This window comes from Podarcis cretensis (genome assembly GCF_951804945.1).
Source record: "Podarcis cretensis genome assembly, chromosome: 9".
In the NCBI taxonomy this organism is placed as follows: Eukaryota; Metazoa; Chordata; class Lepidosauria; order Squamata; family Lacertidae; genus Podarcis; species Podarcis cretensis.
The window spans coordinates 2091914-2115842 of record NC_137178.1 but is presented as its reverse complement, the minus strand read 5'-3'; the positions used below and the strand labels follow the sequence as shown (position 1 = coordinate 2115842).

Below are 23929 nucleotides of genomic sequence, written 5' to 3'. Positions count from 1 at the left end.
GGACCCAGAGGAGGAGAGAGCAGCGTAAAAGGTGGAGCAGGGCTAGGATCTTAAACTGGTGTCATAGGGGAGGAGACTCAGACGGTACTTCGCCGGTCTAGGGTTAAGACGTAGAGCTGCGCGCTGCGGCTTTGAAATGGAAACTGAACCTCAATAAAGACTTTTGTACATAACGACAGCCTCGCGTTGGTCCTCTGTGAGCTGGGACCTAGGGGCAGCTCTGACAGGAAGCTTTTAAAGTTTGTTGGTTTACTATGTTTTTATGTGTGCTGGAAGCCTCCCAGAACGGCTAGGGAAACCTAGTCAGATGGACAGGGTATGAATAACAAATTATTGTTACTATTACATGAAACGGGAAGGCTTTGTCACTGCCACTCCTGTGCATTCTGAGATTGCACATCTGTGACTACCAGGTTCCAGTGAGAGATCCCAAGAGGTCTCTGAGATCTCCCTGGAATCCGGAAGCCACAGCCGCTTTTCGTTGCTTTTCTGGTGGAGCACTCCTTTGCCACAGGAGAAGTGAGGAGACGCTGGGGCCATGGCGAGATCTTGCGAGTGTTCAGTAGGAGCAGGTGAGGTGTCTTTGTGGGATTCCAGCGCCTGAGGAGGTTGCCTCAGTCCGCTTCATGTGTGGTCCGGCCCTGCCTGCGATTTCTCAGTCTGGTGTTCTTGGAGGTTGGGGTTCTACTGAGGACGTGGTCCAATACTGACCGAAGAGCTTGATGGTGCCGTTAAGCCCACGCTTGGAGGCTGATCTCTGAGCAATGACTGTCTTCGAGGAATATGCAGAGCATAAGGGCAACTCTCCAGGGATCTTCATGCCTCGTTCGCATGGCCATCTTCTTACCAAGTTTCAGTTCTGGACAGAAACTAAGAAAACACTTGAGCAGCTGGTGCTGGATGTGTTGGAGGTACTTTGGGCCTGCTCATTTAGGATTACGGTGGCCCCAACTGCAGTACACCTGGAGACACCTTTGAGAGGCATACAAAACATAAACAGGTCATGTTTAGCATCTTACCAAGCACCGATAGACATCTGAAAAGCCGGGGGAAAGAAAACTGTCCGGAGTTGCAATTTACTGATGATATTTTTTGTTGACAGATGGCTGGGATGGAGGCAAGCGTGTCCAAGTCCTCATCGCAGGCCACCGTACAGTTCTTCAGGCCAGACGTAGAGCGATACACTCCAGTCTGGGAACTGACTTGGGTCTGAGCCACATGGCCTTTGTTCAGTGGTTGGGCAGGAAGAGTTGCAGGTGGAGTCATCTGTTGCACACAATCTTCCAGGACAGGGTGGTCTGGCAGAAGCTGGACATTGTGGTTCTGCACTTGGACGACTATGAAATGAGGTTTATGAAGAGTGAGGATATAGTTTCTCAAGTGGTAGCGGATTTGGAGGGATTTAGGCAAACGTGGCCGGGGATCCTTATCCTGTGGTCCAACATCTTGCCCAGGAGTGCCTCATGCACTAAACCGTTCATGAAGCGATTGCGCCAAAAGCGGCAATATATTAATAGAGAAGTGAAAATGGCGCTGTTTGCAACAGGGGGCGGAATGATATCTCACCCCCAAATTAATCCCAGTAGGAACGAACTTTACGGAAAGAATGGGATTTCCTTGTCTCCTGCTGGGAACGATGTTTTCCTCTCTAACCTCCACAGAGAAATAAAAGCACATATTCGGCAGCGGTGGGGGAACATGGACTAAGCCAAGCTTTATCCTCCTGCGAAAGGGGAGAAGTTGGCAAAATCGGCGAGTACCCCAAATCACTTTTCAGGTTGCTAAGCGGCTCCAGGGGGACCTGTGGGGCAGGAAAGGGATCTCTCTTGAGGTTGACCTGTGTCACTTGCCTGGATTTGTGGGGCTCCAAGGGTGCATGAGTCAGCCAGAGCTCACCTTAAGGGGTGCAGTGGGGAGAGAGGAGGGCAATGGAGACCACCTTCCTCCCTGCAAAGTAGGCTTAGCCTTTCACGACAGGATTTGGAGTCTCAGGAGAGATTTGGACTCCTGCCCACACATTGCCTCCTTTCCTGCCTGCCGTTTGTAAGTTACTCTGCTGTAGTTAATAAAGTGACCCTCCTTAAATCCCACACTTTGTGTCTTGCCTCTTTAGTCTTGGCCTCCTCATACAGCTGTCTCCAACTGATCCAGATCCGAGACCTATCTCTGACAAATAACAACAACAACAACAACAACAACTATTTTATTTACAGATAGGTAGCCGTGTTGGTCTGCCATAGTCAAAACAAAAAAAATTCCTTCCAGTAGCACCTTAAAGACCAACTAAGTTAGTTCTTGGTATGAGCTTTCGTGTGCATGCACACTTCTTCAGATACACTGAAACAGAAGTTTCCAGACCCTTCTATATAGTGAGAAGGTGGGGAGGGGTATTACTCAGAAGGGTGGTGGGAATGGGTGATTGGCAGATAGCTGCATTGCAACTTATCACCAAACTTAAAACCATGGAGAGTCCTGGTCTGAACAAAGACCTTGGATTCTTATCTCATTATACATGACAAAGCCATTTTTCACCTTCTCACCCCTTGCTTTTTCCTGTAAGACCTATTGCAGTCGTTAAGAGTCGTCAACAGGCTCATCACAGCTATCTGCCAATCACCCATTCCCACCACCCTTCTGAGTAATACCCCTCCCCACCTTCTCACTATATAGAAGGGTCTGGAAACTTCTGTTTCAGTGTATCTGAAGAAGTGTGCATGCACACGAAAGCTCATACCAAGAACTAACTTAGTTGGTCTTTAAGGTGCTACTGGAAGGAATTTTTTTTGTTTTAACTATTTTATTATTTGTATCCCATCCATCTGACTTGGTTGCCATTCTGGGCGGCTTCCAACAAATATAAAAACATAATAAACCACCAAACATTAAAAACTTCCCTATACAGTTCTGCCTTCATTATACCCAACTTTATTTTTTGTTCATACTTAATAGTGCTAACCATACATATTATTAATCACACAGAGCAATATACATTGTCCTACCTTAGCGTTACTTCTAAATAAGAACCCATGATTTTTATACTTTGCCAAAAGACTGGGAAGCATTTTAAAACCGGCCCTTGATATATTTGGAGATGGCTCTCGGATCTTCTCATTGTCTCCTCTTGTCCAGGCTAAACATGGCCAGCTCCTTCAACTGTTCCTCATATGGCTTGTTTTCCAGACTCTTGATCATCTTGGTTGCCCTCCTCTGCACATCCTCCAGCTTGTCTATATCTGGTGCCCAGAATTGGACACAGTATTCCAGGAGTGGTCCAGCTAAGGCAGAATAGAGTGAGACTAGGACTCCCCTTGATCTGGACCCTATACTTCTGTTGATGCAGCCCGAAGAGCGTTATTGCTGAATTTCTTTTAGTTTGCCATTGTTCCCTGCCTCGGGCTGCAGGAAATGTTGTTCATGGCCTACATACAGTTTGCATTTTGGTCAGACAAGCAGGCTGAGATCCTAACCTTGCCTCTTGGATGTGAAATCTGCAAAAGAGCAGAGGGCTCTTTTGCTGGAATCCTATAGGTATCTTGTTGGCTACTGTGAGAACAGGATGCTGGACTAGACGGGACACTGGCCTCATCCAGCAGGCTTCTCTTATGCAGCCTTAACAGCATCAACTCAGGGAGCATTTAGAACAGGGCAGTTGGCAGCTAAATTGGACATTCTGAGTGTGCCCTGCAATCAGGGGTGGTGTGTCCCATTTCTCCGCCTGAGATGAAACGAGGAGGCTTTGCCACTGCTACACCAAGGACTCGCTTTGTGGAATTGCGTGTCTGCAGGTTCTAGTGAGGTATCCCAAGAGGTCTGTGAGATCTCCCTGGAATCCAGAAGCCACAGCCTCTTCTTGCATCTCTGTGGGGCACTCCTTTGCCACAGGAGAAGTGAGGAGATGCTGGGGCCGTGGCAAGATCTTGCGAGTGTTCAGTAGGAGCAGGTGGGGTGTCTTTGCGGGATTCCAGCGCCTGAGGAGGCTGCCTCAGTCCGCTTCATGTGTGGTCCGGCCCTGCCTGTGATTTCTCAGTCTCGTGTTCTTGATTGTGCCTCAGTTTGGAAACACCTCTGCAAGGCTTCTGTACCGTTGGGCTTATGAAAAGCTGGGGAAAAGAGAACTGTCCGGAGTTGCAATCTACTGACGATGTTTCTTTTTAACAGGAGGCCTGGCTGGAGGCAAGCGTGTCCGAGTCCTCATCGCAGGCCACAGTATTGTTCTTGGCGCCGGGCAGAGAGCGAAATACTACAGCCCGGGAGCTGACCTTGGTCTGAGCCAGATGGCCTCTGTTCAGTGGTTGGGCAAGATTAATTTGAAGTGGTATCAACTGTTGCCCACAATCTTCCAGGACGGAGTGGTCCGGCAGAAGCCGGACATGGTGGTCCTGCACGCAGGTGGCAATGACCTCGGGGTGCTGCCATATAACAAGTTGCTTAAGAAAGTGATAGAGGATTTGGAGGCGGTTAGGCAAAGGTGGCCGGGGGTCGTTATCCTGTGGTCCAACATCTTGCCCAGGAGAGCCTGGATTAACATCCCAAACATGAAGCTATTGTGCAAAAAGCGGAAACAGTTTAATAGACAAGTGAGAATGGCGCTGTTTGCAACGGGGGACGGAACGATATCTCACACCCAAATTAATCCCACTAGGAACGAACTTTACAGAAAGGATGGGATTTCCTTGTCTGCTGCTGGGAATGATATTTTCCTCTCTAATCTCCACAGAGAAATAAAAGCACATATTCTGCGGCGGTGGGGGAAGAAGGACTAAACCGAGCTTTATCCTCCTGCGAAAGGGGAGAAGTTGGCAAAACCGCGAGTACTCCAAATCACTTTTCAGGTTGCTAAGCGGCTCCAGGGGGACCTGTGGGGCAGGAAAGGGATCTCTCTTGAGGTTGACCTGTGTCACTTGCCTGGATTTGTGGGACTCCAAGGGTGCATGAGTTAGCCAGAGCTCACCTTAAGGGGTGCAGTGGGGAGAGAGGAGGGCAATGGAGACCACCTTCCTCCCTGCAAAGTAGGCTTAGCCTTTCACGACAGGATTTGGAGTCTCAAGAGAGACTTGGACTCCTGCCCACACATTGCCTCTTTCCTGCCTGCCATTTGTAAGTTACTCTGCTGTAGTTAATAAAGTGACCCTCCTTAAATCCCACACTTTGTGTCTTGCCTCTTTAGTCTTGGCCTCCTCATACAGCTGTCGTCAACTGATCCAGATCCGAGACCTATCTCTGACAAATAATAATAATAATAATAATAATAATAATAATAATAACAACAACAACTATTTCATTTTATTATTTGTATCCCATCCATCTGGCTGGGTTGCCATTCTGGGCGGCTTCCAAAAAATATAAAAACATAATAAACCACCAAACATTAAAAACTTCCCCATACAGTTCTGCCTTCATGATACCCAGCTTTATTTTTTATTCATACTAATTGTGCTAACCATACGTATTGTTAATCATACTGAGCAATACACATGGTGCTACCTTACTAGGGGCTCGTAGGGGGTGGCCTGATGAAGGTGTCAGTGGACTGAGTTGCGACTGAAAATTTCAGATTCCATCCCAGGGATCATTACGAAAAGTGTGGAAAATAGAATTGCAGGTATCATAACACTGTCATGCAGATCTGCGGTGTGAACACGTCTGGAATATTGCATACAGTTCTGGTTGTCGTGCCTCAGAAAGGATGTTGTAAAGATGGGAAAGGTTCAGAAGAAGGGGAGCAAAGGGTTCCAGGGGGATGGATGGCATTTGGGTCTTTTCATTTGAGAGAAAAGGTGAGGAAGAGGCAACATGATAAAAGTTTATGAAATGATGCAGGGCATGAAGAAAGTGGATAGGGAAAGGTTTTTCGCTCTCTTACAGCACTAGAAGTAAGGAAGCTGGATAATGGTAGAATCAGGACAGATAAAAGTAAGTGCCATCTAGTTCAACCCCCTGGAATTCAGGAATATTGGCTAAAGCATCCCTGAGAGATGGCCACCCAGCCTCCGATTAAAAACCTCTAAGGAAGGAATCCACAAGCTCACAAGGGAGACTGTTCGACTGTTGAAGCAGCGCTAAGTTCTTCCTGCTGCTGAGTCTGAATCTCCTTTCTTGTAACTAGAAGCAATGGGTTTGAATCCTACCTGCCGGAGCAGGAGAAAACAAGCTTGCTCCATCTTCCATGAGAAATTTGAAGATAGCTCCTTATCTCCTGAAGAAGTGTGCATTCACACGAAAGCTCATACCAATAACATTAGTTGGTTTCTAAGGTGCTACTGGAAGGATTTTTTTAAATTTTGTTTTGACTACGGCAGACCAACACAACTACCTACCTGTATCTCTCTTATCTCCTCTCAAGTCTCCTCTTTTCCAGGCTAAACATATGCAGCTCCTTCAAGTGCTCCTCAAGGTTTGGTTTCCAGACCCTTGAACATCTTGGTTGCCCTCTTCACACCTTCTAAGGTTGTCAGTATTTGTCAGGCATCGGGGAAATGGCTCCCTCTTCCCTCTTCCCCTGTGCACCAGCAGAACAAAGCAATTAAGAGTCCCTTACCAGTTTAAGAGTGTTTAATGATCATAGAGAAAGAACACCGCAGCCATTCTTGGAGTGTAGGTGGATCCCTTCACTTGCTGGATCATCACCTTGTCATGGTGAGTGGGCTTGCACGTTCCTATGACCCTTGTGAGCGAAATAATAAATTATTGTTATTATTATTAATGCAGCATTGGATGAGTGAAATTGCTAACACTTAGTCCAGTAAGAAGGGCAAGCTCCTGAGATGCTTCTGCAGCCTCTGTCCTCTCCCCCTCTGCAACATTTGCTGAGTCTGAACCGCTTTCTGCGCCTGGCTCTTCCGGCTCGAGAAAGCCTGTTGCCTCTTCAGCACCCCACCATTCCTCTCCTCTTCCTCTCTGCCCTACCACCACTCCTCAGGCTCTGAGCCTTCCTCCTCTGCCTGGCTGGTGCCTCCCAGCTAACCCCCACATCACGACAAATTGGGACTTACTAGCAGATAGAATTAAGTCCCTCAGGAGATGGCATTCCAAGGCACACCTGCGCCCCTGAACTTACACTGTCTTGTTTATTTTCTTGGTTTTTTGAGGATTGGCCACCAAGAAGGTATGGATTTGCGGGCACAGCGTTGTGTATTGGGCCGAAGTCCGCGCAGTTTCGTCCAGGTGGGGCAGCAACCTGGGCTTCCCCTCGAATATAGAGCTGTCGTGGATCGGCCAGAGGGGAATGAGGTGGCATCAGCTCCTACCATTGCTGACTGCTCGGATCTCTACGGTGGGCCCACCTGATATCATCATCTTTCACCTGGGTGAGAATGACATGGGCGGACAAAAGATTGACCTAGTCAAGGCTATCACTGAAGACTTGGAGACCTTGCACTTTCAATACCCACGGACCAGCCTCTGTTGGTCCGAGCTACTGGAGAGGCAGCGCTGGCCTATTATTCCGAGACCTGGCACCCCGGAACCGCAGCAGGCATCCGTGAACAGATCAAGGGACAGAATAAGGAAGAAAGTGAACAAAGACGTAACGAACAAGGTGCAGCTGCTGGGTGGCTGGGTCATCCGACACCCTGACATCACAGTCAAACGAGAGGCCTTATTCCGACAGGATGGGATAGACCTCTCCGATGAGGGACTTGATGTTTGGTTGACTGACCTGGTGGGAGGCCTAAAGTATTGTTTTGAGATGTGAGCGGTTTGGCGGCAAGCATTTGCTTGAGGGCCAGTTGATGCATTGGATAGGCATAGTCTTGGATTGAGGGGAGGCTGTAGCCTCTGCCTACCCCCCCGGAAAAGGGATCCGGGAGAGATGCTTCTGCCCGGATGCCCAGCTGGGGGCTAGGGCCATAGCACTCCCCAGGTGCAATCCAGCAAGGGACTTACTCTTTGATGTAGGTCAAGAACTCGCTCACTTCCAGTTGACCCCAAATTAAGTCCTTCCGGCAGACGGGCCAGAAATTGTTGGTTCTCCCTGATGTCTATGTGAAACCTCTTACACCAGTAGTTAATAAAGCCATGACCTGATTTTACCCAAATACTACTTGCCTTGTCTCTTTATTCATTGAATTTGGGGGGGGGGGGGGTTTCCATAGAACAGGGGATGCATGGTCACATAATTCTGCTCCCTGTCCTTGGTTGGCACCATTGAGTGTCGGCACATCCTCCACCATGAACAATCTGATGAGGGTTACCCTTGGGTGACTTTGTGGGCAGCAAAGGAGGTCCTTGGGCTGAGCTTTCTGCCGGGGAGGTGGATCCTGGCTGCTTGCTCAAGCGAGGGGGCAGACTCAGTCTGATCCTTGGGCATATAACCAAGGCCCCTGGCTTGCCTTGACAGCCACTTCCTTATTTTAGGATGTTCTTTGGGGTGGGGATTTCTGAAAAAGTGGGAAGGCATGGCGTTTGCTGCAGGGCGAGTCGGAAGTTAGGGCTCATCCCCACTCATTAATTCTCCCAGGGGCCCGAGAGTTTCTCTCCGTGCCTTGCAAAAGCTCAATCTTATGTGCTGAATCGGGTCTTACCAGATTGTGTGGAAAATCAGAAGAGAGGTTTTCCATAACCCGAGCTTCAGTGCAGAGGCGAGGAGGGGGAGGTGATAACTCCAGCAAGCCTGGCACCTCTTCAGGAGCAGCAGGAAATTTATGCAGTGAAGGAGAGTTCAGTGTTTGGTTTTGAGATCCTTAGGATGGTAAGGGCCTGCAGCGTAATCAGGAATTTGAAGGCTGAAGTTAGAAAAACAAGTTTGTCTTTTTCTGCTGCATCCCTTCTCTCAAACTGGGAGGCACTCTATCCTGTCTTCTGCCTTGACACCAGGACACAATGCAAGATCTGACGTGCTATTATTTTGCTATGGTTTAAATGGGTAATAGTCTTGTGCTATCTCAGATTGCATCATATGTCAGGGTTCACATTTCCCTCCTCGTTAAGGGTATCCCGTTACCAGAGCCAATCCCAGAGCATTTTTTTGGACGCTTGGAAGCTTGACGTGATGCAGGGAGTATCTGCCTTTTGCACCATCCATGCTTAGATCCTACAAAAGGGCATGGTCCAATTTTATTGCTTTCTGCACAAAATCTAACTCAGACCTTGCCAGCCTCCTACGGAGGATCAAGTATTGCCTCGTGCACCTCTGGAGGCTAGGTCGCATGGCTAAAACATTATCCATCCAAGCTGCAGCTATTGCCTTCTTCAGCAAATGTATCTTCTGTTGATCCCTGTGCAGCATTCATGGTATGCAGGGCAATGAATGTTGGGGTAGACTTCAACCACCAAACACAGAGAGTAGAAAAACTATCACTTTTGACCTCCTTTACCATATCTGTAGGGTTTTAAGAGTCATTGGCTGGTTAAAATACGAGTGTCGCCTGTCTTGGCAGTATATGCCATAGTATTATCTGGGGCCCTCAGAGTGGGTGAAGTTGTCAGTGAGGGTGAGCTAGGCATTTCCTCCAGGGGGTTACTGTTAGAGGACATAAATTTGTCTTAGAATTGGTAATATGCATCCAACAATCTAAAATCAGGGAAAGGAGCCCTTATCAGACTCGGCATCAGAGCGCAAGGGCCCGTGTCTTGTAAAGGATGCCAGGAGATACCCCTGCTTCAGGTGTCCTGGTCGGGCCCCTTCCTTATTCACCAAGATCGCTCTCGCCTGGCTCGACACCAGTTTACCCAGTGATGCGGAAAGATCTCCAGGCCTGTGGTCTCTCGGCTGTGGATCTTGCTGTGCATTCCTTTAGGATTGATGCTGCCACGATGTCTGCCCATTGGGGTGTGCCAACCGACAGAATCAAGGATATGGGACGCTGAAGATCTAATGCATACAGAAGGTATATCTGCAAGAACCCATGGTAATCACGCTCTGTCGCTCCTTTATTTTCAGGTTGCCCCGTGATAAACATATGGATCGTAGGACACTGTATTATCCACTGGGCCCGTGTGCGTGCCATCAATACTGGCTTGGGTAGCTGCCTGGGGCTTCCTGAAAATGTCAGTGTCTCCTGGGGCACAAGGTGTGACTTGAAATGGGAGGAATTTATACCAATCGTGACGACCAGAGCTGCCTTGCATGGCCCCCCCCAAGCTCTGATTGTTCAACTTGGAGAGAACGACCTGGGTCGAAGGAACGGCAATGACCTAATCATAAGCATGAGAGAGGACTTTGATAAACTGGCTGTTTTCTTCCCAGACCTGACCTTAATCTGGTCTGAAATGCTGGTGAGGCGGCATTGGCGAGATTGCTCCCGCCCGCAGGCAATCGACAAGGCCAGGAAAGTTATTAATCGTAAGGTGGCATATAAGGTGAAGCTCTTGAATGGACGGGTGATACGACACCCCAGCATTACTTACAGGCAGGAGGCCTTGTTTCATAATGACGGCGTTCACCTTTCCGATTTGGGAAGTGATGTTTGGCTGGTTGATATTGTCAAGGGCATTAGGGATTGGTTGCAGGTGTGAGGGTGTTGGCAGTGATCCTTTGGGGCTTGAGTGGCGGTTAGGCATTGGGTAAGTCTTGTTTATGGGAGGGGAGATTGTAGCCTCCGCCTGCCCCTCCTCGTTAGGGTATCCCTTTAAAGGGATCCAGGTGTGTGGTGCCTGTCCAAAGCCTGGGTGTGGGCTAGGGCCTTGCCACAACCCCATCGGGGACCCTGGGGGTGCCACGATTTGATGTATATCATAGGGCTCCCTCTACCGGTTGTTTATTCTTAGGAGGCTCCCTGCAGATGGGCAGGAGTCAGGATATAGTCTTCTTTCACCCAATGCCTAAGCCAAAGCGCTCACATGTGTAACTAATAAAGTTATGGCCCATTTTATCCCATTAAACTAAATATTTGTGTCTGGTTTTTTTATTATCTAATGGGGCTTCAGGGCCCGGGGTCTCGACACGAAGTGAGACCAGGCTTGATTTCTGTTTGAATCTAAGACTATGGTAGGCAGTAGCCCCCAAGCTGTGGGGTCATCCTGGGGTTCCTTTTGCCCGTGGGGAAGGCCACTTCAACCTGCTGCTCCCACCAGCACCTGTAAGTAAGGAAGTAAATTTTTATCTATACCCCTCCCTACCCGGCGAAGACCGGGCTCAGGGCAGCTAATATCAAATACATTAAAACACAATCAAACAATTGATTAAAATACAGTTTAAAAATTAGAACCAGGATAATATTAAATAACTGCCTATGAATTTCAACCATAGGGGTTGTTAACCTCAAGTATTCATCAGGGCCAGCTATCCATGTTGATCCCACATGAGCCAATAAAAGGGCCAAAAAGGTAACTTACAGGGTTCCATAGAGGGGGGTCAAATTGGCCCTGGACCGAAGGCCATGCAGAACAGCTCCATCTTGCAGGCCCTGCAGAAGGATGTCAAGTCCTGCAGGGCCCTGGTCTCCTGCGATAGAGCATTCCACCAGACTGGGGCCAAAGCCAAAAAGGCCTTGGCCCTTGTTGAGGCCAGTTTAACCTCTTTGAGACCCGGGACCTCCAAGATACTATTGTCTGTGGACTGTAAGGTCCTCTGCAGGACATACCAGGAGAGGCGGTCCTGTAAATACGAGGGTTCTAGGCTGTAAAGGTAAAGGTAAAGGTACCCCTGCCCGTAGGGGCCAGTCTTGACAGACTCTGGGGTTGTGCGCCCATCTCACTTAAGAGGCCAGGGGCCAGCGCTGTCCGGAGACACTTCCGGGTCACGTGGCCAGCGTGACATCGCTGCTCTGGCAAGCCAGAGCCGCACACAGAAACGCCGTTTACCTTCCCGCTGGTAAGCGGTCCCTATTTATCTACTTGCACCCGGAGGTGCTTTCGAACTGCTAGGTTGGCAGGCGCTGGGACCGAGCAGCGGGAGCGCACCCCGCCGCAGGGATTCGAACCGCCGACCTTTCGATCGGCAAGCCCTAGGCGCTGAGGCTTTAACCCACAGCGCCACCTGCGTCCCTAGGCTGCGTTCTAGGCTGCGTTCTAGGCTGTATAGGGCTTTAAAGGTTAAAACCAGCATCTTAAACCTGACCCTGTACTCCAGCGGGGGCCAGTGCAGCTGGTATAGTACTGGATGAATGTGGTCCTGCGGAAAGGACCCCGTAAGGAGCCTCGCAGTGGCATTCTGCACCTGCTGGAGTTTCTGAGTCAGTCTCACGGGCATCCCCGTGTAGAGTGAGTTACAATAATTGAGCCTGGAGGAGACCGTTGCATGGATTACTGTGGCTAGTTCAGGGCGAGAAAGGTAAGGGACCAGCTGCTTAGTACGGCGAAGGTGGAAAAATGCCGCCTTTGCTGTAGCTGCAACCTGCACCTCCATAGAGAGGGAGGAGTTGAAGGTTACACCCAAACTCCTGATGGAAGATGCTGGCACTAATTGAGCCCCCACAAGAGATGGGAGTTGGCCCCCCAATCCCATGTCATCCCGACCCAGCCGGAGGACCTCTGTCTTTGAAGAAGTTAACTTCAACCGGCTCCCACGCAGCCATCCAGCCACAGCTTCCAAGCATCTGGTCAGTGTGTCCGGGGCTGAGTCAGGATGGCCGTCCATCAACAGATAAAGCTGGGTGTCATCAGCATATTGATGACAACCCAGCCCAAAATTCTGGACCAGGGAGTGCATAAAAATGTTAAAAAGCATTGGGGAGAGGATTGTGCCCTGTGACACTCCACACACCAAGGGGTGCCGCGACAGCTCCCCTAGCGCCACCCCGACCTGAAAGGAAAGAGCGCAACTATTGTAAGACTGTGCCCTGAATCTACGTCGGCCATGCGGTGGTCCAAAAGTTCGTGATCGACCATGTCGAAGGCTACTGACAAATCTAAAAGAATCAGCAGTCCCAACACACCTCAATCCAGCTGTCTACGGAGGTCGTCTGTTAGGGCGACCACAGCAGTCTCAGTCCCATAACCAGGAAGGAAGCCAGACTGAAATGGATCCAAAGCCGATGTTTCATCCAGAAACCTACTAAGCTGTTCAGCAACCGCTCTCTGAATTACCTTACCCGGGTACAAAAGGTTCAAAACCGGGCAGTAATTGGATAGATCTAAAGGATCTGATGATGTTTTTTGTTTAAGAGCGGGCGCACCACTGCCTCCTTCAACTCCCCTGGGAATGTCCCCAAGCCGAGGGACAAATTGATGATAACCCAGGGGGATCCGCACCTCATCTGGACACGCTCTAATCAGTCAGGACAGGCACAGGTCAAGGAGGCAAGTGGTGGGCCTTCCAGCTAGGAGGAGTCTGTCCACATTGGCTGGGGGTATCCTATCAAAGTGGTCCAATACTGGACCAGAGGATAGTCGAGGAGTCTCCAGTTCTGTTATTGTATCCAAATTAGCAGGGAGGTCACGGCGGAGCAGCAAGATTCTCTGCAAAAAGGCTCGCAAATGCCTCACAGCTATGAATCGAATTCATATTTAAATTTGGCTGTCCCTCTGGGGACGTTAACAACCTAATTAGAAGTAGGACTTCTTAGCAGCTTTCACTGCCATCTCATAGGCTTTCTTAAGTGTCCTATAAGATGTTCTTGAGGCTCTGTCGCGAGCATGCTGCCATACTTTCTCTAGCTGTCTGAGGTCCCGCTTCATTTTCCAGAGCTCCTCAGTAAACCAGGGGCCCCGGTTTCGGCAGGGTCACAGAGGGCGCCTAAGTGCGATTTCATGGATGGCCACCAAGAGCCCGTTATTCCAGCTTTCAACAGGCTCATCTAATGAGCTGCCAGGGGGAGCAGAGTCCCGCAAGGCCTGACGGAATCCGTCAGGATCCATCAGCCTCTGCGGGTGAACCCAAATAGGCTTGCCACCCAAGCAGGGTGGGGGCGGGAAGTCAATTCTGGCTTTCAGAGCATAGTGATCAGACCATGGCACTTCCACAGGGGAGGACATGATCACATCTATGCCTGCACCAAAGCTCAAATCCAGCGTGTGGCCTGCTTGATGTGGGGCCCAAAACAAACTGGGAGAGCCCTAGTGTCGCCAAGGAAGGCACCAGGTCCAGAGCCCATGAGGGGGTGGCATCAGCATGGATGTTGAAGTCCCCCAAAACCAATAGGTTAGGGAACTCCAAGGCCCAGCCTGCCACCACCTCCAACAGGTCTGACAGGGTGGCTGCCGATGCACTATGTGGTCGGTACACCAGCCAGACAGCCAAGCTCTCCTTGGTGCCCCACATCAGGCCAACACATTCAATGCCTGACATCGATGATTCTGGCAGAGTCCTGAAAGAGCAATCCCCCCAAACTAACAATGCTACCCCTCCCCCTCGACCCACAGTGAAGGACGGAGAAACCCGAGGGGTACCATCTCATGTAAGGCAACTGAAGTGCACCCAGGTCTCTGTCACACAAGCCAGGTCAACCCCCTGCAAGGTGAAAAAGTTTCTTAGGGTAGCGGTTTTATTGCCTATAGACCTGGCATTGGACAACACCAGTGACAGAGGTGGGTAATCCCTGCTCACCCTACCTTCATCCCCCAGGATGGGGCACAGATGGGAAGGGGTTCGAGCATCTCCGCATCTCAAGCTCCTTCGCCTATTGTATCTGCCCCCAACGCCATACCTGCCTCGCCCCTCAGCAATGGTGATCCCAAGCCCAGTGTTGGCCTCCCTTATAAAAGAAAGATGTCCCTTTAATGATATATCATCCCTGGTCCAGGTCTCCTGAATCAAAAGGTGTGATGTAAAGATAAAAAGTCAGTGGGACAAGTATCCCTGATGGATGCAGCCCATCCAGCTACATTCCAGGTAAAGAGGGTGGCCTCATGCTGGCCTGTTGGTTGTCCCTCTTTCCCTTGAGGGATGGTGGTTGTTGTTTAGTCATTTAGTTGTGTCCGACTCTTTGTGACCCCATGGACCAGAGCACACCAGGCACTCCTGTCTTCCACTGCCTCCTGCAGTTTGGTCAAACTTATGTTGGTACCTTCGAGAACACTGTCCAACCATCTCATCCTCTGTCGTCCCCTTCTCCTTGTGCCCTCCATCTTTCCCAACATCAGGGTCTTTTCCAGGGAGTCTTCTCTTCTCATGAGGTGGCCAAAGTCTTGGAGCCTCAGCTTCAGGATCTGTCCTTCCAGTGAGCACTCAGAGCTGATTTCCTGAAGAATGGAAAGGTTTGATCTTCTTGCATTCCATGGGACTCTCAAGAGTCTCCTCCAGCGCCATAATTCAAAAGCATCAGTTCTTCGGCGATCAGCCTTCTTTATGGTTCAGCTCTCACTTCCATACCTCACATAATGTATGGATGGTTGAGAGGCTATTAATTCCTTCTGTGCCTTTGGGAGTATTAAGGAGGCATGTACTGCAAGGTGGGGATCACTGGCTAGTGAAGAGCCAGCTTCATGATCAGGGACCTCATTTGTCCTGTTTTGCCAGGGATGTAGTAGGGAAAGTTGGTCCTCCTGTGTAAAGGTAAGTATCTGGGCACCAGTTGAATCGTAAGTTTTAGGAGCATTAGGCAAAAGTCCGTGTATAGCCTGGGTACTATTGGGTGGTTTCAACTGTCTATCGGCGACATGAGGTTCTTTGAACATTTTTAGCTTAGGAATGTCAGGGTTATCAGGTTATCAGCTTCCCCCTCTTCATCACTGTCGCTTGGGAAGAGAGGATGAGCTGGGACAGCTGAGACCCCTTCCCACTAGGGACTTTCCTGGGAGTATTACAGGACTCTCTTTCCTTTGCAATGTTTTTTTTTTTAAGTGGGGATGGAATTAGTATGTTGTGATTTTTGAAGATGGGTGGGTTTCATTTGGCGTGGTGAAGCACCATGTCACCTGGAAGAGGAAGAAGAAGAGTTTGGATTTGATATCCCGCTTTATCACTACCCGAAGGAGTCTCAAAGCAGCTAACATTCTCCTTTCCCTTCCTCCCCCACAAGAAGCACTCTGTGAGGTGAGTGGGGCTGAGAGACTTCAGAGAAGTGTGACTGGCCCAAGGTCACCCAGCAGCTGCAGGTGGAGGAGCAGAGACGCGAACCCAGTTGCCCAGATTACGAGTCTACCGCTCTGAACCACTACACCACACTGGCTCCTCTTCTCTTCTTCGCCTTGGCGGGTAGGATGGCTTGCAGAGGGAGCCTCAGTTGGAGCATGGAGGTCAGGAAGGGGGAGAAGCTGCAGCCAAAGAGAACTGTGGGGCTGTCTCTGCCGCCGCCGCTACTCAATGCAAGAGGGCTTCCTTGGCTTAGCCCTCGCTCAGCTGCTGTTTCTCCACCTTCTGCACTCACCCCACCCTGTGGTGAGGCCCCATGAGGGTCTTTATGGTGACATCGACATTCCTGCATGGCCAGGAGTTGCTCTGGATGACCCTTGGGTATGGTTACCATATTTTTTTCAATGAATCTGGGGACATTTCTTTTTAAAAAATCATGCTTTATTATCCATAATTACATCTATACATCAAAGACATATCTTTCTTATTTTACATAAATCAGTTTTGTCAAAGCAAAAATCCAACAAAAGAATATAAGTCTTCCTACAATAATTTTGTACATAAACTTGACTTCCAGTCCTTTCAAAAAAAAAAAAAAATCTACGTTAATAAACCTATTGTTTCAACAAGAAAACTCCATGGACAAAAACAACAGGCATATAAAAGTTATGAGGCTGGAAGATGAGCCCCTCAGGTCGGAAGGCGTTCAACATGCTACTGAGGAAGAGCGGATGACATTAGGTAAAAAATAAAAATGGGGGGGGGGAGAGAGGGAGTGAAAAGTATATTTTAAAATAATATATATGTATATTTTTTTGTAAGAAAGGGCAGACAAATGCAGAATTTTCTATGGGAACTGATGGTTCTGATGCACGAGAGAAACAACTCTGTAAATAAACAGTGTGTTCTTTGATATCCAGGATTATTTTATCATTTGTCTGGACTTATTTCAAAGCCACGAGCTTTTTATATTTTTATTGCCAGTTTGTTTCAGCATAAATACTGATGTAAAGCGTTGCACTGGGAATGCAGAAAGTTTGCGGGGGAGGGACGAACGGACTTGGAACCATTTTCACTTACAAATGTTTAATTTGTTTTAAATATTTTTTAAAGGGGATGGAAATGGAAAATTGAAGTGGGAATAGCCTCGGTGCATTTCTATGGATGGCATTGTACAGTTAAAAATAAATCTAATTGAAGCTTTTGTGGGGCGTGAGGCACTGAGGCAAATGGCTGATTAATTAGGGATGCGGGTGGCACTGTGGGTTAAACCACAGAGTCTAGGACTTGCCGATCAGAAGGGCAGCAGTTCAGATCCCCGTGACGGGGTGAGCTCCCGTTGCTCAGTCCCTGCTCCTGCCCACCTAGCAGTTTGAAAGCAGGTCAAAGTGCAAGTAGATAAATAGGTACCACTCTGGTGGGAAGGTAAATGGCGTTTCTGTACGCTGCTCTGGTTCAGCAGCTTAGTCATGCTGGCCAGTAAAGCGAGATGAGCGCCACAACCCCAGAGTCGGCCACGACTGGACCTAATGGTCAGGGGTCCCTTTACCTTTACCTGTGCTGAAAGCTACTCCCTTCTGGCAGGCAGGGAGCGTCTGCAAAGTCCTACATGCAAGGTTGGGGCAGACCTGGGTATGCTTTGCCCGATCCCTCCTGGAAGTGCACGGGGGCGGCTTTTCTTTTCCCTGTTTTTAACGACCTCCTAATTAGCGCTTTGGGAAAGATGGAGGGCCCAAGGAGAAGGGGACGGCAGAGGACGAGATGGTTGGACAGTGTTCTGGAAGCTACCAGCATGAGTTTGACCAAACTGTGGGAGGCAGTGGAAGACAGGAGGGCCTGGCGTGCTCTGGTCCAGGGGGTCACGAAGAGTCGGACACGACTAAACAACAACAACTATATAAATATATTGTCCAGTAACACCTTAGAGACTAACTAAATTTATTCTTGGTATGAGCTTTCGTGTGCATGCTCACTTCTTCAGATACCTGTCAGGGTACAGTGGTATCTCTATTTTCTATTTTTTCCCTTCTTTTGTAATCTTTAAAACCTTAATAAGAATTTATTTTAAAAAAAGAGAAGAAGACAGGAGTGCCTGGCGTGCTCTGGTCCAGGGGGCCACGAAGAGTCGGACACAACTAAACGACAACAAACAATATGGAGGGGAAAAAGCTAAACAACGACTAAACAACAGCAACAATGCATGGCTTTCCCGCACCCCGTGGAGGCGGGGAGTGGGAGGCACATCTAGACGTGCAGCTCGAAGTCTCCCACCTGCAGGGCTCAGGCGGGGTTTGCAAGAGGGTTGCCCTGTGATAGCTTTCACGGTCCTGGTTCGAGGCTGGACCCAGACAGACAGGATACGATCATCTTTATTGTCATTGTCCCATACAGAACAACAAAACTGAAAAAATCTACATCAGACATTCAGAAATCAACAAGCCTGCTATCACAGCCTGGTTAACCCCCTAAAAACTCTGATTCCACATAATTAAATACAATATACTCCCACAGAGACAACCTTAAAGGTAAAGGTAAAGGTACCCCTGCCCGTACGGGCCAGTCTTGACAGACTCTGGGGTTGTGCGCCCATCTCACTTAAGAGGCCAGGGGCCAGCGCTGTCCGGAGACACTTCCGGGTCACGTGGCCAGCGTGACATCGCTGCTCTGGCGAGCCAGAGCCGCACACGGAAACGCCGTTTACCTTCCCGCTGGTAAGCGGTCCCTATTTATCTACTTGCACCCGGAGGTGCTTTCGAACTGCTAGGTTGGCAGGCGCTGGGACCGAGCAGCGGGAGCGCACCCCGCCGCAGGGATTCGAACCGCCGACCTTTCGATCGGCAAGCCCTAGGCGCTGAGGCTTTAACCCACAGCGCCACCTGCGTCCCCATACAGAACAACAAAACTGAAAAAATCTACATCAGACATTCAGAAATCAACAAGCCTGCTATCCCAGCCTGGTTAACCCCCTAAAAACTCTGATTCCACATAATTAAATACAATATACTCCCACAGAGACAACCTTACACTGCGTTTAAAACCGAAATCGCATTTGAATGAAAGCTGTTTCTCAGGGGGCTGAATAAAAAAATTCCTTCCAGTAGCACCTTAAAGACCAACTAAGTTAGTTCTTGGTATGAGCTTTCGTGTGCATGCACACTTCTTCAGATACACACGAAAGCTCATACCAAGAACTAACTTAGTTGGTCTTTAAGGTGCTACTGGAAGGAATTTTTTTCTTTTGACTCTGGCAGAGCAACCCGGCTACCTATCTGCAACTGGATCTCCGGGGGCTGGTCTAGGAGGGGGAAGGAAGAAAAGGAGGGCGGAGCAGCAGAAGCGGCGAGAGGCTCCAAGCCATAGCTGTCCACGGTTCCCTTTTCTTAAAGGGACATTCCCTTATTCTGAATAGGATTCCTCACAAGTAAAGCGGGAGCTGCAAAGACCCCTCAGCGACCACGGCGAGGAAAGCCCATTTCCGAATTTTTTACTCAGCCCAAATAGGGGGAGTCCTATACAAGGGGTGCACCTAATAGAAGCACGGTACTTTCTGGGCCTGCTCTCTCGGGTCAGGCTCTCCTTCCCCTCAGAGGCTGCAGCGACAAAGCGAGCTCGGAGCTTCTTTCCACCTCCCTCAGCGGAGGCCGCGAGCCGAAAGGAAGTTCTCCGGCTGCCGCCTCAGCTTAAATACCCCCCCCGCCCCCCGCCAGCCGATTGGCTGGCTGGAATGCTCCCTCGTCCCCATCCGGGAACCCCCGGGCGCGCATGCGCAGCCCGGCGACGCCATCCGTGCCGCCTCCTCCCCTCAGAGCGGCCGGAGCAGCGCGGCGCCCGCGGCCTTGGCTGGAGCCCGTCTCTCCCTCCGCGCAGGCGGGACCCCAGGCCCGGCGCGGCGCCGGCGGAGGTGAAGCGGCGGCTGCGGGGGGGGGGGGGCAGGAGGAGCGGGGTCCCGGCGGGGGAGGAGGAGGAGGAGGAAGGGGAGCCGCCTCTCAGGGGCCCTCAGGCGCCCCTCCCCCACCCCCACCGGGAAGCCGTGAGGGGGGAAGGAAGGCAAGGCTAAAGATAGGGCCAGAACAGGACCGGCTTTGGTTATCGACATGGCTCTGGTGCTCCTAGTACTCCGTTTACTCTTTAGCAGATTATACTGTACAGACGCAGGTGGCGCTGTGGGTTAAAGCCTCAGCGCCTAGGACTTGCCGATCGAAAGGTCGGCGGTTCGAATCCCTGCGGCGGGGTGCGCTCCCGCTGCTCGGTCCCAGCGCCTGCCAACCTAGCAGTTCGAAAGCACCTCTGGGTGCAAGTAGATAAATAGGGACCGCTTACCAGCGGGAAGGTAAACGGCGTTTCCGTGTGCGGCTCTGGCTCGCCAGAGCAGCGATGTCACGCTGGCCACGTGACCCGGAAGTGTCTCCGGACAGCGCTGGCCCCTGGCCTCTTAAGTGAGATGGGCGCACAACCCCAGAGTCTGTCAGGACTGGCCCGTACGGGCAGGGGTACCTTTACCTTTACTGTACAGAAAGGCCATAGCTTAGGAATAGAGCGTCTGCCTTGTCTATCCCTGGTATTTCAAGATAGGGCAGGAAGACAGCCCTGGCAAGCCATTGCTAGTTGTTATTATAGGCAATACTGCACTAGATGGATCAGCTCTCTTGACTCCGTATTATAATTTACTATGTTCATGGTAAAGGTAAAGGTACCCCTGCCCAGTGGCATAGCATGGGTTGTCAGCACCCGGGGCAAGGCAAGTAATAACCCGTGGATTTGCGCCCCCTAACCCCCAGATGTTGCGCCCAGTGCAGCCGGGCCCCCCTGCACCCCCCACGCTACGCCACTGCCCCTGCCCGTACGGGCCAGTCGTGACCGACTCTGGGGTTGTGCACCCATCTCACTTAAGAGGCCAGGGGCCAGCGCTGTCCGGAGACACTTCCGGGTCACATGGCCAGTGTGACGAAGCTGCATCTGGCAAGCCAGCACCAGAGCAGCACACGGAAACGCCGTTTACCTTCCCGCTATAAAGCGGTACCTATTTATCTACTTGCACTTAAGGGTGCTTTTGAACTGCTAAGTGGGCAGGCACTGGGACCGAACGACGGGAGCTCACCCGCCGTGGGGATTCGAACCGCCGACCTTGCGAACAGCAAGTCCTAGGCGCTGAGGTTTTACCCACAGCGCTACCTGCGTCCTATGTTCATAGTACAGTCTTGCAGAATCTGCCAAGCTAAGTTAAGAGCCCATAAAATCTGCGAAGAAATTTCCTGTGGCTTCTCGCGTGTAACTGAATGTTTCAGTTCTTGGCATGTGCTTTGCACTCCCCAGATCAAAACCTCATTCACTAGTGGAAATGGGTCTCACATGCTTTCCCCCCTCCCCCGGTTGCTTTTCAATATGTTGAAATTTTATTATCGTGGTGGCAGCATCTCATGCGCGGAGCTGAGGTGAGGGAGGCTGGAGGGTGGACTTGTTTGGTGTGGGAGCTGCTGGCTGGCTGCTTCTGGGTTGAGGCTGTGGCGCTCAAGGGGTTTCTTTGAGCCAGGTACGACTTCAAAAAATGGCATCCTCCAGTGCTACTTCCCCACCTGCCTGGTTATATGTTCCTGAAGCACATGTGCTTTTGCCTTCCGTGTAGACCAGGAGAAGGAGCCTTACCATGGCTCTGCATCTCAGACGTGCAGAGCAAAACAAAATGTTAGTCACCTGGTGACTTGAGGCTGGACAGGAAGCCAGAGTTCATGCCCTCTTCGACAGATCTTGAGCCAGGAGTAAACCTTGGGCTTTCTTTGCTTGCCAGATCCTGGCTGACCTCTCACTGTGACGGAGGTGGTCCAGATTGTCAAACGACGTTCATTGTCAATGTAACTTACTGAACTGAACTTCTTTAGAATTGGTCAACATTTGATCCTTGCGGTAACTTGGTTTTGCCTTGAGCACCTGTGATCCCTTCCCTAGCCGTGTTACATTCATACATATACCTTCCCAGATTTCTAGCGCCGTAGTGGGATATAATACAGGTAGAAATCTTGGTTATACAGAATAAAGAAAGATATTTCTGCGTGTGCGATCTAAGCATGTCCTCTCTTGGTGAGTTCACACAGGGTGAAAGAGAATGAACAAAGGAGGAAAATTAACTTCCTTCCAGGTGGCCAACTGAGTCCCGGAATACAATTCTGTGGTCTCAACCCTTTCATGCTTTATCTAGTCTTAAACTTGTCAGTTATATTTGACTGCAACTTCCCACACTTAATTTCATTAGTTCATTTCATAAAATGTATACACTGCTTGATTGTGAGAGAAAGCCACAAAGTGGTTTACAAAAAATATAAAACAATAAAATTGTTTATTAAAAAACCAATCATGTAAAACATTCAGAAAATTAAAATCACCCTAAAACTAAAAACATATTAAAACATGTTTCAGCATCACTGTAAATATTGGGGCAGGCTTGTCTAAACAAAAGCAGGCACCCAACGGGATGCAGTGAAGGCACCTGCCTAATACCAGTCATGCTATTCATAGTTCAGTAGGTGGAAGTGGTGGCCGTGCGGCAACTGAATGCTAGCAACAGGCTTTTAAAGGCAGCAGGGAAAGGCAGAAAATGAGTTCCCTCCTTTCCCTGGAACTCTGCTAAATGATGCTGTGCCTCTTCTGGTCTTAAAAGTTGAAAATAGACCTCCCTAGATAAAAAGAGGCAAGGGGTCATTCACAGGCAACAAAAAGACCTGTATGCTCTTCTCAGTGATGATAGCCTTCTGGGTGCAGAAATGCATCTTTTTAAACAAAAAAATCTTGTCTTAAAATGCATTTGGCCCGCTTCAAAGGAGAGAGTAATTCATAGGATTTGATCACCAACTTCCAGTATCTAAAGGGCTTTCACATGGAAAATGGAGCAAGCTTGTTTTTTGCTGCTCTGGAGAGTAGGACCCAAAACAATTGAATCAAGTTACCGTACAAGAGAGGAGATTCTGAATTAACATCAGGAAGAACTTTCTGACGGTAAGCATTGTGGAACGGAATTCCTCAGAAAGTAGTGGACTCCTTTCTTGGAGGTTTCTAAGCATAGGTTGATTGGGCACCTATCGGGGGTTTCAAATATCCTCTAGTTTTGTTAGTTGATGAGGTCACATAAATAATGCTTGTACCACATCTTCATTGTCAAATACATTCTTTTATAGGACAATCCTTTATCTAATTACAGTGGTGCCCCGCAAGACGAACGCCTCGCAAGACGGAAAACCCGCTAGACGAAAGGGTTTTACCGTTTTGGAGGCGCTTCGCAAAACGAATTTCCCTATGGGGTTGCTTCGCACGACGAAAATGTCTTGCGAGTTCCCGCGGTTTTTCCCCGCTTTTTTCGCCCTTTTCCTAAGCCGCTAAGCCGCTTAACAGCTGATCCGCTGATAAGCCGCTTCTCAGCTGATGGCTAAAAGCCGCTAGACCGCTAATAGCGCTAATCCACTAAGCCGTCAATGGTCTTGCTTCGCAAGACGAAAAAACCGCTAGACGAAGAGAATCGCGGAATGGATTAATTTCGTCTTGCGAGGCACCACTGTACTTGGAAGTAAGTCACATTGAACTGAATGGAACTTAATGCCTAGTAACTGCATATCATTGTAGTGCAAATTATTATCTTTCTAACGGCCTAATTAAATTACGAAGGGACGCAGGTGGCGCTGTGGGTTAAAGCCTCAGCGCCTAGGACTTGCCGATCGAAAGGTCGGCGGTTCGAATCCCTGCGGCGGGGTGCGCTCCCGCTGCTCGGTCCCAGCGCCTGCCAACCTAGCAGTTCGAAAGCACCTCCGGGTGCAAGTAGATAAATAGGGACCGCTTACCAGCGGGAAGGTAAACGGCGTTTCCGTGTGCGGCTCTGGCTCGCCAGAGCAGCGATGTCACGCTGGCCACGTGACCCGGAAGTGTCTCCGGACAGCGCTGGCCCCTGGCCTCTTAAGTGAGATGGGCGCACAACCCCAGAGTCTGTCAAGACTGGCCCGTACGGGCAGGGGTACCTTTACCTTTACCTTTAATTAAATTACACTTGATATGTGG

At 49.7% G+C, this 23929-nt stretch overlaps 1 protein-coding gene across 1 annotated transcript in view; it reads left to right on the top strand.

Moving 5' to 3' along the window:
* LOC307223788 (uncharacterized protein) overlaps positions 1 to 8036 on the top strand; it is a 35039-nt gene extending 27003 nt beyond the window's left edge. Inside the window, exon 10 of the mRNA XM_079990091.1 lies at positions 7089 to 8036. Coding sequence (XP_079846217.1) covers positions 7089 to 7693 — 605 coding nt within the window. The 3' untranslated portion in view covers positions 7694 to 8036. The remainder of the gene's footprint in view (positions 1 to 7088) is intronic.
* Positions 8037 to 23929: the final 15893 nt, after the last annotated feature.